This window comes from Candoia aspera, chromosome 3 (genome assembly GCF_035149785.1).
Source record: "Candoia aspera isolate rCanAsp1 chromosome 3, rCanAsp1.hap2, whole genome shotgun sequence".
Taxonomy (NCBI): Eukaryota; Metazoa; Chordata; class Lepidosauria; order Squamata; family Boidae; genus Candoia; species Candoia aspera.
The window spans coordinates 48,953,681-48,967,644 of record NC_086155.1 but is presented as its reverse complement, the minus strand read 5'-3'; the positions used below and the strand labels follow the sequence as shown (position 1 = coordinate 48,967,644).

At 36.7% G+C, this 13,964-nt stretch overlaps 1 protein-coding gene across 2 annotated transcripts in view; it reads left to right on the top strand.

The window, feature by feature from the left end:
* The window catches only part of PPARD (peroxisome proliferator activated receptor delta), a 49,899-nt gene extending 41,650 nt beyond the window's left edge, over positions 1-8,249 (top strand). For both annotated transcript variants that reach the window (XM_063297599.1, XM_063297600.1), the window contains 2 exons: positions 2,950-3,400; positions 4,166-8,249. In XM_063297599.1, coding sequence (XP_063153669.1) covers positions 2,950-3,400; positions 4,166-4,413 — 699 coding nt within the window. In that variant the 3' untranslated portion in view covers positions 4,414-8,249. The remainder of the gene's footprint in view (positions 1-2,949; positions 3,401-4,165) is intronic.
* The last annotated feature ends 5,715 nt before the right edge of the window (positions 8,250-13,964 follow it).

Sequence of the window (13,964 nt, the reverse complement as noted above, 5' to 3'; positions counted from 1 at the left end):
ATAGGAGAGAACAATGTGAAAAAATGAAGAGTAATGATATATTTCAGCCTAGTCTGACCAAGGTTACACTTACCTGAAGAATCTTGTTCCCAGTTTGAGTTTGTCCTTTAATTCTGCTTTATCATTATTGTCCCTAGTGAATTCAGTGGATGGTGGTCCCTTTTACCAGATTACTACAATATGCCAGCTGCAGCTTGCTCAAAACAGAGATAACTTTTTATGCTCTGGTGTTCTTTAGAAGTTACCTTAAGCTAGTCTGGAAATTGTAGTTGATTTACAATTAATTTAACTGAGCTGTAAAAGTCTGGATGACCACTAGATGAAGCAAAAATTTAATGCTTTGATGTCTCTTTGGTGCCATCTATTAGTCATTTGGATTTTTGTAGTCCAGATATAATAACCTTAAATTGCTAAAATGCTTGTCCTGCTTCTGGGAAGATGGACATACAAACAGTACTGCATGTCATGATTTTTATTTTCTAAGAAAGTTAAAGGGTTCAAAAGCATTCTTGGAAATAAAGATTATGTTGGAACTTTATTTTGCAATATGTTAACTTTTTTTATTCATTAAAAATGTTTTAAAAAATCAGATGACACAGGGATCCTGGTGGGCACTAAGGAAAGTGGGCACACTGTTGCCTCCAGAACCCCCTAAAATTAGGGGGCCCTATATACCTTCTTTGGGTTGGAGTTTCCTTCAATTCATAATTCCTTAGGCGTTGTTTCCTACCTTCCATTTCCTATATGGAAATCCATCTCTGGGCATATGTTTCTTGGGCTGCTGCAGCATTGTTGAAGAGCTAAGGTGGAAAGTGTACATTTTGGGAGGCATTACTCAAAATTGGTGGGTTTCTTGTCAAAATTTTAGGTTCTAGAAGGTTCCCTATTTAGTCTCACAGAGAAAGCCCAGAAATATGCATATTCACAGACGACTAGCAAAGGCCAGTGAGATAGCTGCTTCACTGGGTTTCACTAGATATTGTTTACCATTGTAGAGCAACCTGAAGTGAGCACTTTAAGGCTTCAGTTAAAACAAAGTTCCCCTTCAAGATTTTAAGTGGCCTTTTCGTTTATAAGTATTTCAGCTTCAGCTCTTGTAGGAAGATAGGGCTACCATTTTTCTCCCAGGCTTTAGTAGTGTCTCCAGATTTAAATAAAGCGAATGAAAGACTGTTTAATAACATTTAGCTGCTATTTTTCTGAATTCTGCATGGTATAATCCGCTTCTGTTTCAGATGACTGGAGATACTGTGGCACCAGCCTCAATGTCAATATTGTCATTTTAGTTTTTTTGTTTGTTTGTGATACACATTAAGTGTAACTTGAACAGTATTTCCATGAGTATCAACTCAGCCAACAATCTTTCTCTTCAATTGTGAATTTCATTATGACGGAATCCAAGTCTAGCTTTCCAGAGTGACTGTAATGTTAACATGGAATTGGGGAATAAGATTTAGTAGCCTGATTTACAAGAAAAGTTAAGCAGTATTGCAGTTTAACTTAACATGTCATCTGGAACTCAGACCATGGATCAGATTGTGGCTAAGGTGGAATGCCTTTACCACAGTCTGTAACTATGGCTTACTTTTAGCAGCTTACTGTAACTGTGTTCCAATATGTCGTTTGAATCTAGACTAATTGGTGGCTTGTGATAAGCAGTAATTACTCTTCCAGAGAAAAAAGGCAAGATGTAGGAGTGGTTGTAAAACAGAGTTGTTCCTACAACAGTATCTATGTTATTCCAAGCCTTTCCCCACACCCCTGTGATATAAATATTTTAAAATATTAGGAATAGAGGTAACCTTTCCCCACCATGTGGTTGTGAATCCAATCAGACCAAAATGCATCTGAAGTTTTTGTTGCTGCAGTTAATCTTTTTTTTAAGTGTTGCTTAGACAGTCACTGAAAAGTTAGCTGAGACATGGGCTGTGAAGGAGAGGAACAATAAACTTTTGCCAGGAGCAGCTTACTGTTTTGCCAGGGCACAGTCCATGGTAAATACTAAGCACTGTTTATTATGTCATATAATCTTGGCCATTGAATAGCCTGGGGCTAGGGCTAACATTCATCATTTATATTTGGTGATCTACCTAGTAAGGCAGAAATTGACGTGACTTAAAAGTGTCTTTGTAGCCGGTATGAAATGGCATGTTATATCAGTATATATGACACCCCAAATCACTCACCAGGAAAGCATCCCTTTTTACAAATAGTAACTAAACCTTATTTTTATCTCAAAGGGAGATTTTGTAAGCTCCCTGTCGAACAATGCCTCTGTCCTTGTGGTGTTGGTCAAGTGGAGGACATTATCCATTATATCCTCCACTGCCCCATTTACAACGAGATCAGGGCCAAATTATTAATGGCAGATGAACTCAAGGGCTCTGACCTTGAAAAACTGGTTTATCTTCTTGCAGACGTGTTCCCAACTGTTAGCAACCAAGTTGCTACTTTCGCTCTGTTCTCATTTAAACTCAGGAAGAAATATTTAAGTTCTTTGTTGTAGCTTTGGCTCTATCTTGTAACCTTTTTATATTTAATGCTTTTTTATTATTTTATTTTATAATTTCATTATTTTATTGTTTTATTGTTACTATATTTTATTGTATTTTATTACATTCTTATGTTATGACCTGTGGTTACAACAATAAACTTTATTTAAAACCTTATATTTGAGTTTTACTATAGTTATTGTATGGATGATTAAGGAACATTGGTAGAGAACTATTTCAGGAACAAATGGCAAAAAGAAAACATAAAATGGCAGTAGTATATCTTGAATTCACAATATTGTTGGTGAAATGTTTATGTGCATTGTATTCTGTTGATTTGCACAAAAGAGGGAGGCTTTAAATTATCATTAGCATAAACAATAAGCATTGTCTCTCTGTACCTCTGTGGCTACGTTTCTCATTACCAAATCCTAACTTTGTATGTTGTTCTTCATAGCCTTTTGTGATTCATGACATGGATACCCTATGGCAAGCTGAAAAGGGTCTGGTGTGGAAACAACTGATAAATGGGATGCCACCATACAAAGAGATTGGTGTTCATGTTTTTTACCGCTGCCAGTGTACATCAGTGGAAACCGTGCGGGAGCTCACTGAATTTGCCAAGAGCATTCCTAGCTTCATCAGCCTTTACCTTAATGATCAAGTAACTCTCTTGAAATATGGGGTACATGAAGCCATCTTTGCCATGCTTGCCTCTATCATGAATAAGGATGGACTCCTGGTGGCCAATGGGAATGGTTTTGTGACACGTGAGTTCTTGCGCAGCTTGCGCAAGCCCTTCAGTGAAATCATGGAGCCCAAATTTGAGTTTGCTGTGAAGTTCAATGCCCTGGAGCTAGATGACACTGACTTGTCTCTGTTTGTAGCTGCCATCATCCTGTGTGGAGGTGAGAGATTAGAAAAACATTGAGCAGATGGGAGAGGTAATTCATTTTTAGCAAGAGATCACATTCTGAAACTTCGTTGATGAGAAAAAAAATAGTAATACAGAACGGACAGCTAGACTGTGGGGAATTAATAATGGTCTGTGGGAAGAGCATTTAAAACCAGTTCTATCATCCATCACAAACAGTGCATGGATTAAATTCAAAGCACTTGATAAATCACTCCCCTGTCAGTTTATGTCACAATGTTTGGTAACAGTTTTACAGTGTATAGTTTTAATTACATAAGAAATCTATTGGTTACCTTTCAAAACTTTCCTGCTGTTAATATATTAATAAAATGAGAGTAATCTATGTGTGGATATAAAATCAGTTTAATATCAGTGATATTGAAATTAACAGCATAATAGTATGAGCAAAAAATAATATCAGACAATTTCATTTAATACTAAATTTATTTATTTATTTGTTAGATTTCCTCCAGAACTTCAAGGCATCATACATAGCACTTCCTCCTCAAGTTTTTCCCCACAATAATATCCCTGCAAAATTGGCTGAGCTGGCCCCAAATAGCCTCATATCAGTTAATGTTCCTCTATGAAAGAAACTCTCCAGATGTAAAAGCATGATACTGAGGAGCAGGCTAGCCTGACATTTATTTCTTAAGAAGTATTCCCAAGAAAATATGTAGAAATTATGAAAAAAAATTATAAATATTCACAAAGTCAAATGTTTTATAAATAATTTGGTGTATTTCTTTTCTTGTAGACCGCCCTGGCTTAATGAATGTTAAACAAGTAGAGAAGATACAAGACAATATTCTCCAAGCTCTTGAGTTCCACCTACAAGCTAATCATCCACATACTCAATACCTCTTTCCTAAGTTGCTGCAAAAAATGGCTGACTTGAGACAGTTAGTGACTGAGAATGCACAGCTGGTGCAGAAGATCAAAAAGACAGAGACAGAGACTTCTCTGCACCCTCTCTTGCAGGAAATCTACAAGGACATGTACTGAGGAGCTTATATTTATCAGAGATAGGTGAAAGCCATGGAATCCAGCAAATGCTTGTACATTAGCAAAGAAATCCCTGCGTCTTCCATTCCTTCTACTGGAATTGCATTGCCAGATGATTGCTGTATGCTGTACATAGGGGCTTACAGTAGAAATCATGGAATTTACCATATGGTATAGACCAGAGGGCTTCCGTTAACATACACTAAATGAAACTTAATTCATTGCTACAGTTCAGCTCTTGGAGCAGCTGATGTATTTACACACACCCTACAAATGTGCTTGAATTGTTCTAGTGGATAACGTGAATTGTGCCCAGATTATTAAAGCAAGCAGTACCTTAAATGACAGGTACAGAAATAGCACTTACATCATAATCCTGTTACATAATATTTTTATATTGCACTCTGAAATTTTGGCTGGCCCTAAGTATAAATTATAGAATGTTACAAAGAAACTATGTGGGTGTATAAATTTCCCAAAGAAACATCCAAGTGTTTCATGAGGAGCATGAATACTCCTTGTGGAGACTCTTTCATTGGAAAGGCCTTTCCTCTTCAACCTCAGTGCACAAAAATGGACATGTCTTCTGGCTGAAAGGCCTGTCCTCCACATGGGTTTCTACATGCTTTTACTCATTCTACACTGCAGTGTGTTGAAGCTCTTTATGAACATGTATAGTGCTTGCTTATTTACTGTAGAGAAGTGGGCTTTCCTCTCCCACTGTGTTCAGGTGCTCACCCAGTAATGAGCTGGATCTGAAAAAGGGTGAGGATGGGACTTTCTCTTAGATGATAGCTGCCAAGTGTACATTTGTGTCCATTTCAGCTAAGGTGGCTTTAATGTTCTCTAAATTTTGAGAAAAATCATCTGTTTCTGTTTTGGGGAGGGGAAAATACAGTATAAGGTGGATTTTAAAAGGCAGCAGATAGATTCCTGTGCAATCAGGGTGATTTAAGGATGTAAATGGAGGCAGGAGTAATTTATTTTGTCATTTTTAATGCAGCTTCTTATCCCTGTCCTTTCCAAGAGGAGGAATCCTAATATGTGGATTGCACCTGTGTTTCTCCCACAAGCACAAATGCATCATATGCTTTCCATAATCAATTAGGAAGAATCGTTTTATGTTAAAAAGTTTTCTATGTTCAGAAACATTTTAACCATTCTTTCTGAACAGGTCCTTGTCAGAGAGTCAAAACAATTTATTTAATATTTCCCTAGGATGTGGACTGGGTTACAATACATTTTTGGCTCCTTTTTCTTTCATGATGGGTCCTGCCTCATGCCATAGGTGTGCCAGACAGCTTTTGCTAATATAAATTATCAGCATAGATTTTCTTTAATATAGAAGAATCTCGTGTGTGAGGACTTTACTGTCATACTGATGTGCCATAATATGGAGTCATTATGCCTACACCAGGTTGATGTAATGTGGGGTTTGTTAGGCTTCTTTCCTTGGTAACTTCCAATGTATTGAAATAGATCAGCACAATGGTTGAATTTGGCCTTAAAAACATTGTCATGTAATTGTGGTAATGTTTTTCTTGCTACATTGTCAAGTGGATTGCTTGCTTTCAGAGAAGAAGAGGAGAAACTACTATAAAAACAACCGTGAATAGCAAAAATAATATATCGACACACGTATATGGCAACAGAATTTCAGATGTTGCAAATGTTGCTTAACCTTGCTGGTTGTGTTTCAGCTCAAATCCTGTAGATTTTCTGCTTGTTCTGCATAGTACTTTTTCATTCTAAATTTGGGTATAGAAATTGTCAAAGAGCTTTCAGTCTTAATTCATGACATTAATAGGTAAGAACATTTTCAAATGGGCTCTTTTTAAAGTACCACTCATGTTTTTGGAAACAAAGCAGTGTTTAGCAATAGCTTTATGTGGAGGAGGCCTCTGATTCACAGCAAGGGGTTAAAGGAATCATGTAGCAAGTGATAAGAAAGCTTCCACCTAATTTAGAGCAAGTATGCCATTTAGAGTAAGTATGGTACATTTGTCAAAAACCAGTTTGGTCTTGTGCAAATTAGCTTGCTGTGCTCTCCTTTATGCCCTTAGCTCTCTGAGAGGAAAATACTAAACTACTGGTCTTTCTTTCTGAGGCACAAATAGCAGAAGGAAAAGATATGACTTAGGCAACATGTACTCTTGCTTTAGCAGAATACCTTTTTTAGGCTAGAACAGGCTGCAAACTGTCCCTGCATCAGGCTACCATTCGGGGATGGGGCCTAACTTGGGAATAAGCATGTGCTTTAAATGAAGAAATCCCAGATTCTGTTTCCAGGTGGTATTGGGAAAGAGATGTATTTGATATCCTGGAAAACTACTGCCAGCAATCACTATAAACCAGTATTTCTCAACCTCTTTAAGAGTGTGGACTTAAAGTGGACTCTCAGAATTCCTCAGCCAGCCATCCACACATCTTAAAGTTGCAGAGGTTGAGAAACACTGCTATAAACAGTACTGAGATACAATTAGAGATAAGGCAGCTTCCTATCTTCCTACACTAGTTATACTGTTTAGCTGTCCTAGCCAATTAATATTCTATTATTATGACTCATAAGAGTCATATAATTTGGTAGATCCAGAGCCTGAGTATCTTTTAAAATAAGCAAATGCTTATTTAAAAATTATTTTCAAGCAAAAATAATTGGATGGAAATTTGAATAGGGCAGCCACGTTGCTCAAGTTTTATTATAATCTGGCTAATTTACTACCAACTTTTTAAAAGAGAACCAGAATGAACTTTGCAAGCTATAGATACTCTTGCAGTTAAACCACAAATTTCAGATAGACTCATGTTTAACAACTTGCCTGATAGACACATCTAGTCAGGATTTCCAAATAAGTTGTTGAAGCTAGTGAAAAATGGATCAGTAATTTTCTCCCCTTCTTGATGTTTGTGGTTGCAAGAAGTATCTTCCTTGTTAGAAATCCATTTTTTAAATATTGATCCTTCCTCTGGAACCCCCATAAAAATCCTGACAACCAGACATGTAAGAGACATGCAAAAAAAATATTTTGCTGGTGGTAAAGCTTTATGCTATTAAAGGGGCTGTGTACATGTCTATGCAGAAATAAATTCTTTGGGGATAGTTTTGCAGCCATAGTATTCCTCTTACCTCTTCTGCATCAAAAAATTGTTTTTTTCCATGAGTTCCAATCTCACACTGCCAATACTATAGCTGCAAATCCTGTGCTTTATTTTTCTACAGTCAGGCCCATAATAGTTAAGGAATTTTTGTGATCTTCATGCATAGGATAGTTCCATTAGCAGTTCTGACATGATAGCTACCATGTGTAACTAGCTGGAATGTTGTTTTTCTTGATAACTTAGGGGAAGTGAGGTACTTGTTCCTTCTTCCAACTCTGCACAGATACACAGTACTTGATTTTGCTGTGCCTCTATTTCCAGAATGAATATAAGTGGGAAATTCTACCTCTACCTTGCAGGAGTGGTGTCAAGTTAGTGGAATGTGTTTTATTATGAGAATTCATGTTGCAGGAGCCACAGGTGGGCAAATCACTGAAAATAATGGCTTGTGATTTTTATATCTCAGCATCTGCCTTAGACCTTCATTCTTAGTCACGATTACTGAAGGCTTCTTTGCCCAGCATCTTGCTGTTCCCCAGAAGATGCTGGACAAATATTTGCAGCACCAGTAGAGTCTGCACTCTTTTTTTTTTTTTGCTGAGGGTGTGATGTCAGAATAATGTAGCAATCCTCAAATTGAAATGTATATTTTTGCTAGAAGTTTAAATTTCAGGTGTTTTTAATAACAAATAGTGACTGACGTTAAAAAAAAATAGAAATAAATATTTAAGAAACTATTACAATGTAGCTCTTCTTTCACCTACTTTAAGTTCCCTGAGGACCTAGCTTTATTTTTCTGTTACACAAAAACACTGAACAATACCTTTCAGTCACAATGTATTATGCAATTTTTTTGAGTAATGATAATTTTTTAACTAAAATCTTTCTAGGACAAAAGGTATTTCTGGTCCTTAGGTTCTACGGTTTGTTTTACTCTGGATGTGATAATGGAGAATCTTTTTAAAAATTACTGTATTAAAACTGTACATCACATTGGGCAAAAGATCTCAAGTATTTTAGTATCACATGCTAGAAGCATACTGAAACACAAAAGCAAATTTAAGATGTTATTTTGGAAGTACAAGTGATTAACCAATTTTGTCTCTACCACTAATTTAGACTTTCAGATATAAAATTGATCACATATATTTATATTTTCCTATATGCAGATGTCATGAAATACCATTACTGTAGTTTCAGAATCTTGTTTATACACAAAGATCAGTTGTTCATATAAAGCAGCCTTCAGTAACCTGCAAGAGGCTGTCAGTGTGACCTGCTCTTAATCCAGACAACAACAAAGTAGGTTATACTTCTGAGAAAAGATATGTAGGATTTCACTGCATGATTCTACATAGGTGTGCAGGTTGTTCCATGTTGAAGGCTTTTAAAAAATAGGGCTTCATGCATTCAGTACACTATTACAGTATATACAGTAATACAGTAAAATACTTCTGTTGTTTTCATTTTAGTAAGACTAACTTGGCAGTTTATTATCTCACTGGTTAATGGAGCCTAACTGTTTAATCCACTTGTAGCTTAAGCAGTTGTTAGAGGTTGCCTCATGAGGTCCATCGCTGCCAGTGCTTGAAAACTTTTGTCACATAAGTTAAATTAATTTTTAAGAAGTTCCAGGACTCCTGTGTTGTTTAACTATGCTCATTTTGTAAAGAGAAAATGAACCTTGATATTTATTCAGGATTCACGCCTACAGTGCTTGTGTGTAATGGTTGCCTATCCCAAACACTCAGACTCACAAGAGGTTGCTTAAATGAAATATGATTTATTAGGGAAATTATGGCAGATACAGAGAAAGCTGAGAATGACTAAAAGTGCGCCAAATACAAACTAAAAACCCTCGGCTCCAAACGTAATCCCTCCCCCCTACCAGCCATAGCAACCACCCCCCTCCCAGGTGCTGGTAACCATTTTCCACACATCCTGGGAAAGCAACCTTGAACACATGAGATAACCCAAACACATTCCAACCCAGAGGCCAACAGATAACTCCCTGACGAGGAATCCTCCTCTCTCCCGAGATCAAACACGTATCAGGCAAATGACATGCGAAACGTTACGATGTATCAAGCACATTGAAACGGTGAACATGACATTGTGGCTGTTTCACATAATACCAAAAAGGCATTCATAATGTTGCTTCTGCATCTTCCCACATTGTATAATCTGACATTTAATGTTGATCTATTTGTATGAACCATGAATTGGAAATATGCATTGGTTCCATGGAAGATGTTCACAAGTTCTGAAAGAAACATGAGACATGTTTAGAGAAGCATGGGGAGAAAAAAGCAAGTGGACAGAGGCAATATTTTAGCCTACTGGTGAGCAGAGCAACCCATAATCCTGTTAAAATAAATTTTCATGCATATAATCCAAGCACATACTGCCTCAGTAGGGGATATAATTGTATCTGAATGAGAAATTTATTGGTAAACTGCATGGTTACTTTCCCACATTCCCACTCTCGATTTCATTATGAATGATTGAAAATAGTGCCTATAAAGTCTCTGAAAAATAATGCTAATAAGAGGAGGTAATGACATGACCAAATATTTCTATCTATTTCCATGTGTATTAACCTATTGGTGCAAATGCCTTTCATTATTTTTCAGTAGGCTGAGGAACAACAAGTAGTATGTGTAGTCTACTTTCTTTTTGCTCAGTTTAAGGACCAGCCTGATTGTCATCCAATGGGATAACTCAATCTGATTGACTGCCAATTTTTTCATTCTTCTGTTGGTTGGCTGGAGAAAGAACTGACTGGTTGATGCTGTTCCCTGTTTGTTCTCACCAGAGTCAGCAGAAGTGAAGGCCATCTGCAAGACTGGTTTGCAAATGCTCTGAAGTAATTTGAGAGTGGAAACAGTGCCAGGTGGAAATTCCTAATTATCCAGGATGTGTTCTCCTTTTGAAGATTATTGTTTTAATAATGAACCATTGAAGATATAAATAGTAATTACAGAAATGAATAAACACTACTGACTAGTTGCTGAAAATGGCATTTCTATAAGTTCTTACCTAGACAATGTCCTTGTGTTTATAAAGATATGATATTGAAAGCATTTCATAGATCTTGCTTCAGCAATCTTAACAACAGCTGAATAAAATCAGTATTATTCCCATAGCACAGACAGAGGTTGGAAGGATGCAGTTTGTGACCAGTTAGAGATGTGAATCTAAGTGACAAATATGCTATGAACTAACTCACACTCTCCCAGTTATATATGCATGCTTCTCCAAAATTAACATGCTTATCTTCTAGAGTTTCCAGGCATGTTCATAGCACGATAATGTATGAAGTATTCTGAGTACAAAAAAGTGCCTTAAGAATGCTATCTGTTATGATATGCAAGCTTTGAACAGGAGGTTTCTAATTCATGTTCTTAGCTGTGCCACAAGTATGCTGATAACTTTACATCACAAAGATAATTATAGATGAGGGTTCATATATTTTGAATCCTAGTGATTTGACTATTTTAAGTGTATGATTGCTGTGCTTTACCCTACCATCTTTTTAACGGTTTAACATCCTAAGTTCATTTATTTCTGGCAAGAAAGCACTGAATCCTTGTAATGTTTGATTATTTATAAATGTGCAAGCAGATGTATAATGGGAAGAGATTCCTAAAACAGCATCACTGCAGAATATACCTATAGGGAATGTTCTACATTTAGTTTCAAGTATTCATGCAAACTGCCTTTCTCCAAAAACATTCACTTCTTGCCAATCAAATCAGGCAAAACCAGAGAAACAGTTATTCATGCCAAACAAAATGACTTTGGGAAAACCTAAGGCAATTCTTCATTATTTCATACTCAATACCTTTAACATACTTTGGGTGGTTTTGAAAAACTGAAACATTGAAAATACAAAATATTGCTACTGCAGAATTACATAAATGAGAATAAAATTTCACATCCATAGTAAGGCAATCTCTTAACTGGAATCAATTTAAATGGCATGAAAAATGTGTCCAACATTTCAAGGTGCACCTGCTTGTAAGGGAGCCTGTGGTGTTACCTGATCTTTTTACTCCAGAAGACTCAGCAATTATACTAACGTCTGGAGACGGATTGAAATAATGTCAGAAAAATAGTATTTGTATCTACATTGGAATTTATGTAGACTCTTTAAGTAGTTCATGGTTCATTCAGAAGCTTTGCAGAGGACTTCCACTGTCTTCTAAAAGTTACTTGAAAACAAAAGGTACCATTCCAGAAAGAGATTGAATAAACTGTTTTAAGATGCTTCCAGATTAAAGATCTTTATTTTGCAAGCACCCAATAGAAATCTTCTGGAAGTACAAACCATATTGTCTTACATTTGTAATCTTCCTGTGTTTCCCCATTCTGTTCTCCACTTTCCTCTTTCCCATTCCCACCCTAGAGTTGTAGAGGAAAAGATGGCAATGCTGGATAATATCTCTTGAGTTATAGTGCTAAGGGGCATCTATCTAAAAGCTCTTGTATATTTTAATAAAACAAAATAGATATTTTGGAACATTTCAAAGACTCATTTATTCCAGCCTTTAATGGAAAGTGCTCTGCCAGTGGTATGAAGGCATTATCCTGAGTTGGAAGGCTGTATATGCCATAGAGAATTAGGCAATAAAGTCATAAATTGCAAAAAGGTTTTGAGTCCATCCTCAAATTATACAAAGTATCTGTGTTCAGTTCCATTTTTAATTCAGTTATACTATCAACTCTGACCATTGTGAGTTAAGATTAAAGATCACCACAATTTGTTTGTACTTTTCCTTCCAAGATACATTTTCAGTTATAAAATGAAAGCTTCATATGTCATGAGTACTCATGGCGAGCAGGAGGGGGCCCCTATCCAGGGTGGAAAACACATGCATAGTACTGAGGAATTAAGCAGCCATTCAAAGAGACACAGATCAGACCCGCCTTAACGTTTGGGGTTTACCTGTCTGGGTTTTTCCGACGCTGCTTCAGTTTGTTAGGATTCTGTTTATGTAGCAGTAATAAACACTAGAGAGCTACTCCTCGTCTCAGCATGGTTCCTGACTCTTAGGACATCATAGTTGATTAAAATAAGTCTCAGCCTATTAAGGTTTATGCCATAATTCTTTTTAAGTACCAAAGGAAACATATAAAACAGAGCTTTCCAAACTTCTCACATTGGTGACACACTAACACACTGCAGGTGCGGCTGCGTCACTGGAAGTCGTGGAATCAGCTGTTTTGACCCGATTATGCATACTGCGCATGCGCAGTACCTGTACGATCCCTTGACAGCGCGACACACCTACACATTGCAGCCGACACCCTAACAGGTCACGACACACAGTTTGGAAAGCTCTGATCTAAAATATTGATTTATTTTGTATTTAGCATCATTCTGTTTTATATGTTCAAAACAGTATACTGGGCTTTCTTGGTTCTTCATTTGTCTTCCTTTGCCAACCTTCCTGCTTTGCCAGCCTTCATAGACCTGCTCAACTCTGCTTTTCTTTCTATGAAACTCATGTTTTCAGAATTGAAGATTAGCTGTATTTTCTCTGTGATAGATTTAATCTAGTACTTAAAACACCTAGTTAATTAGAGGCCTTCAAACTGGGCTCAACTTCTAGTGATTACACAGACAAACTGCCTCATTCATCTTATATGTTCTTGTTTCCTTCTATGTTGTCTGCAGATGATGGCATATATCACATTAGATGTATTAGATAAATGCACAAGATTAAAGGTGCTTTCTCACTGTCTCCCTCTAATTGATATATGCCATCATCTGCCAGCAATGCCCTTCTATATTCTATGTAAGACAAATGGTGCAAACTTTGTGCAAAAGAATTAATAAACACAAATTTGACATCAGGACTCAGAACAAAGACAAAGTAATATTATAGCATTTCTACCTCCTAGGACACTGTTTCAGACCTTAAAGTTACCATTCTGGAAAAATGAGACTTTTAACAGCACCTTTGAGTGAGAGGTCACTGAACTTAAATACATCAAAAAGTTTCAGACAATCTCAAAAGGTCTCAACAAAATGAGGTTTTAACACATTACAACTGTTAACTGAGAAGGTACTTGTAATCTATCACACTTGTAACCTATATCTGCATAACCAACCTGTCTTCCCCTCCCTCTCTCCACCGCATTTCACCCCAATTTAAATCCTCTATCAGTCTAGCCGCTCCGTGCATCTGATGAACTGCTGCTCACAAAAGTTTATGCCTTTTAATAAAATTAGTCACAAAAGATGCTACCAGAATCCTTCTGACTTTTTGATACCATAAACTAACACAGCTCTCCTACAATGTGTGCTATTGTTATCACCATACCTTATTCTTCATTCATTCAATCATTCAATTTGAATGGCTGCCCACCTCAAATTCATGATTCTGGGTAGCTAACAATACTTAAAACAAGATAAAAACCACATAATATAATAAATAACATATATA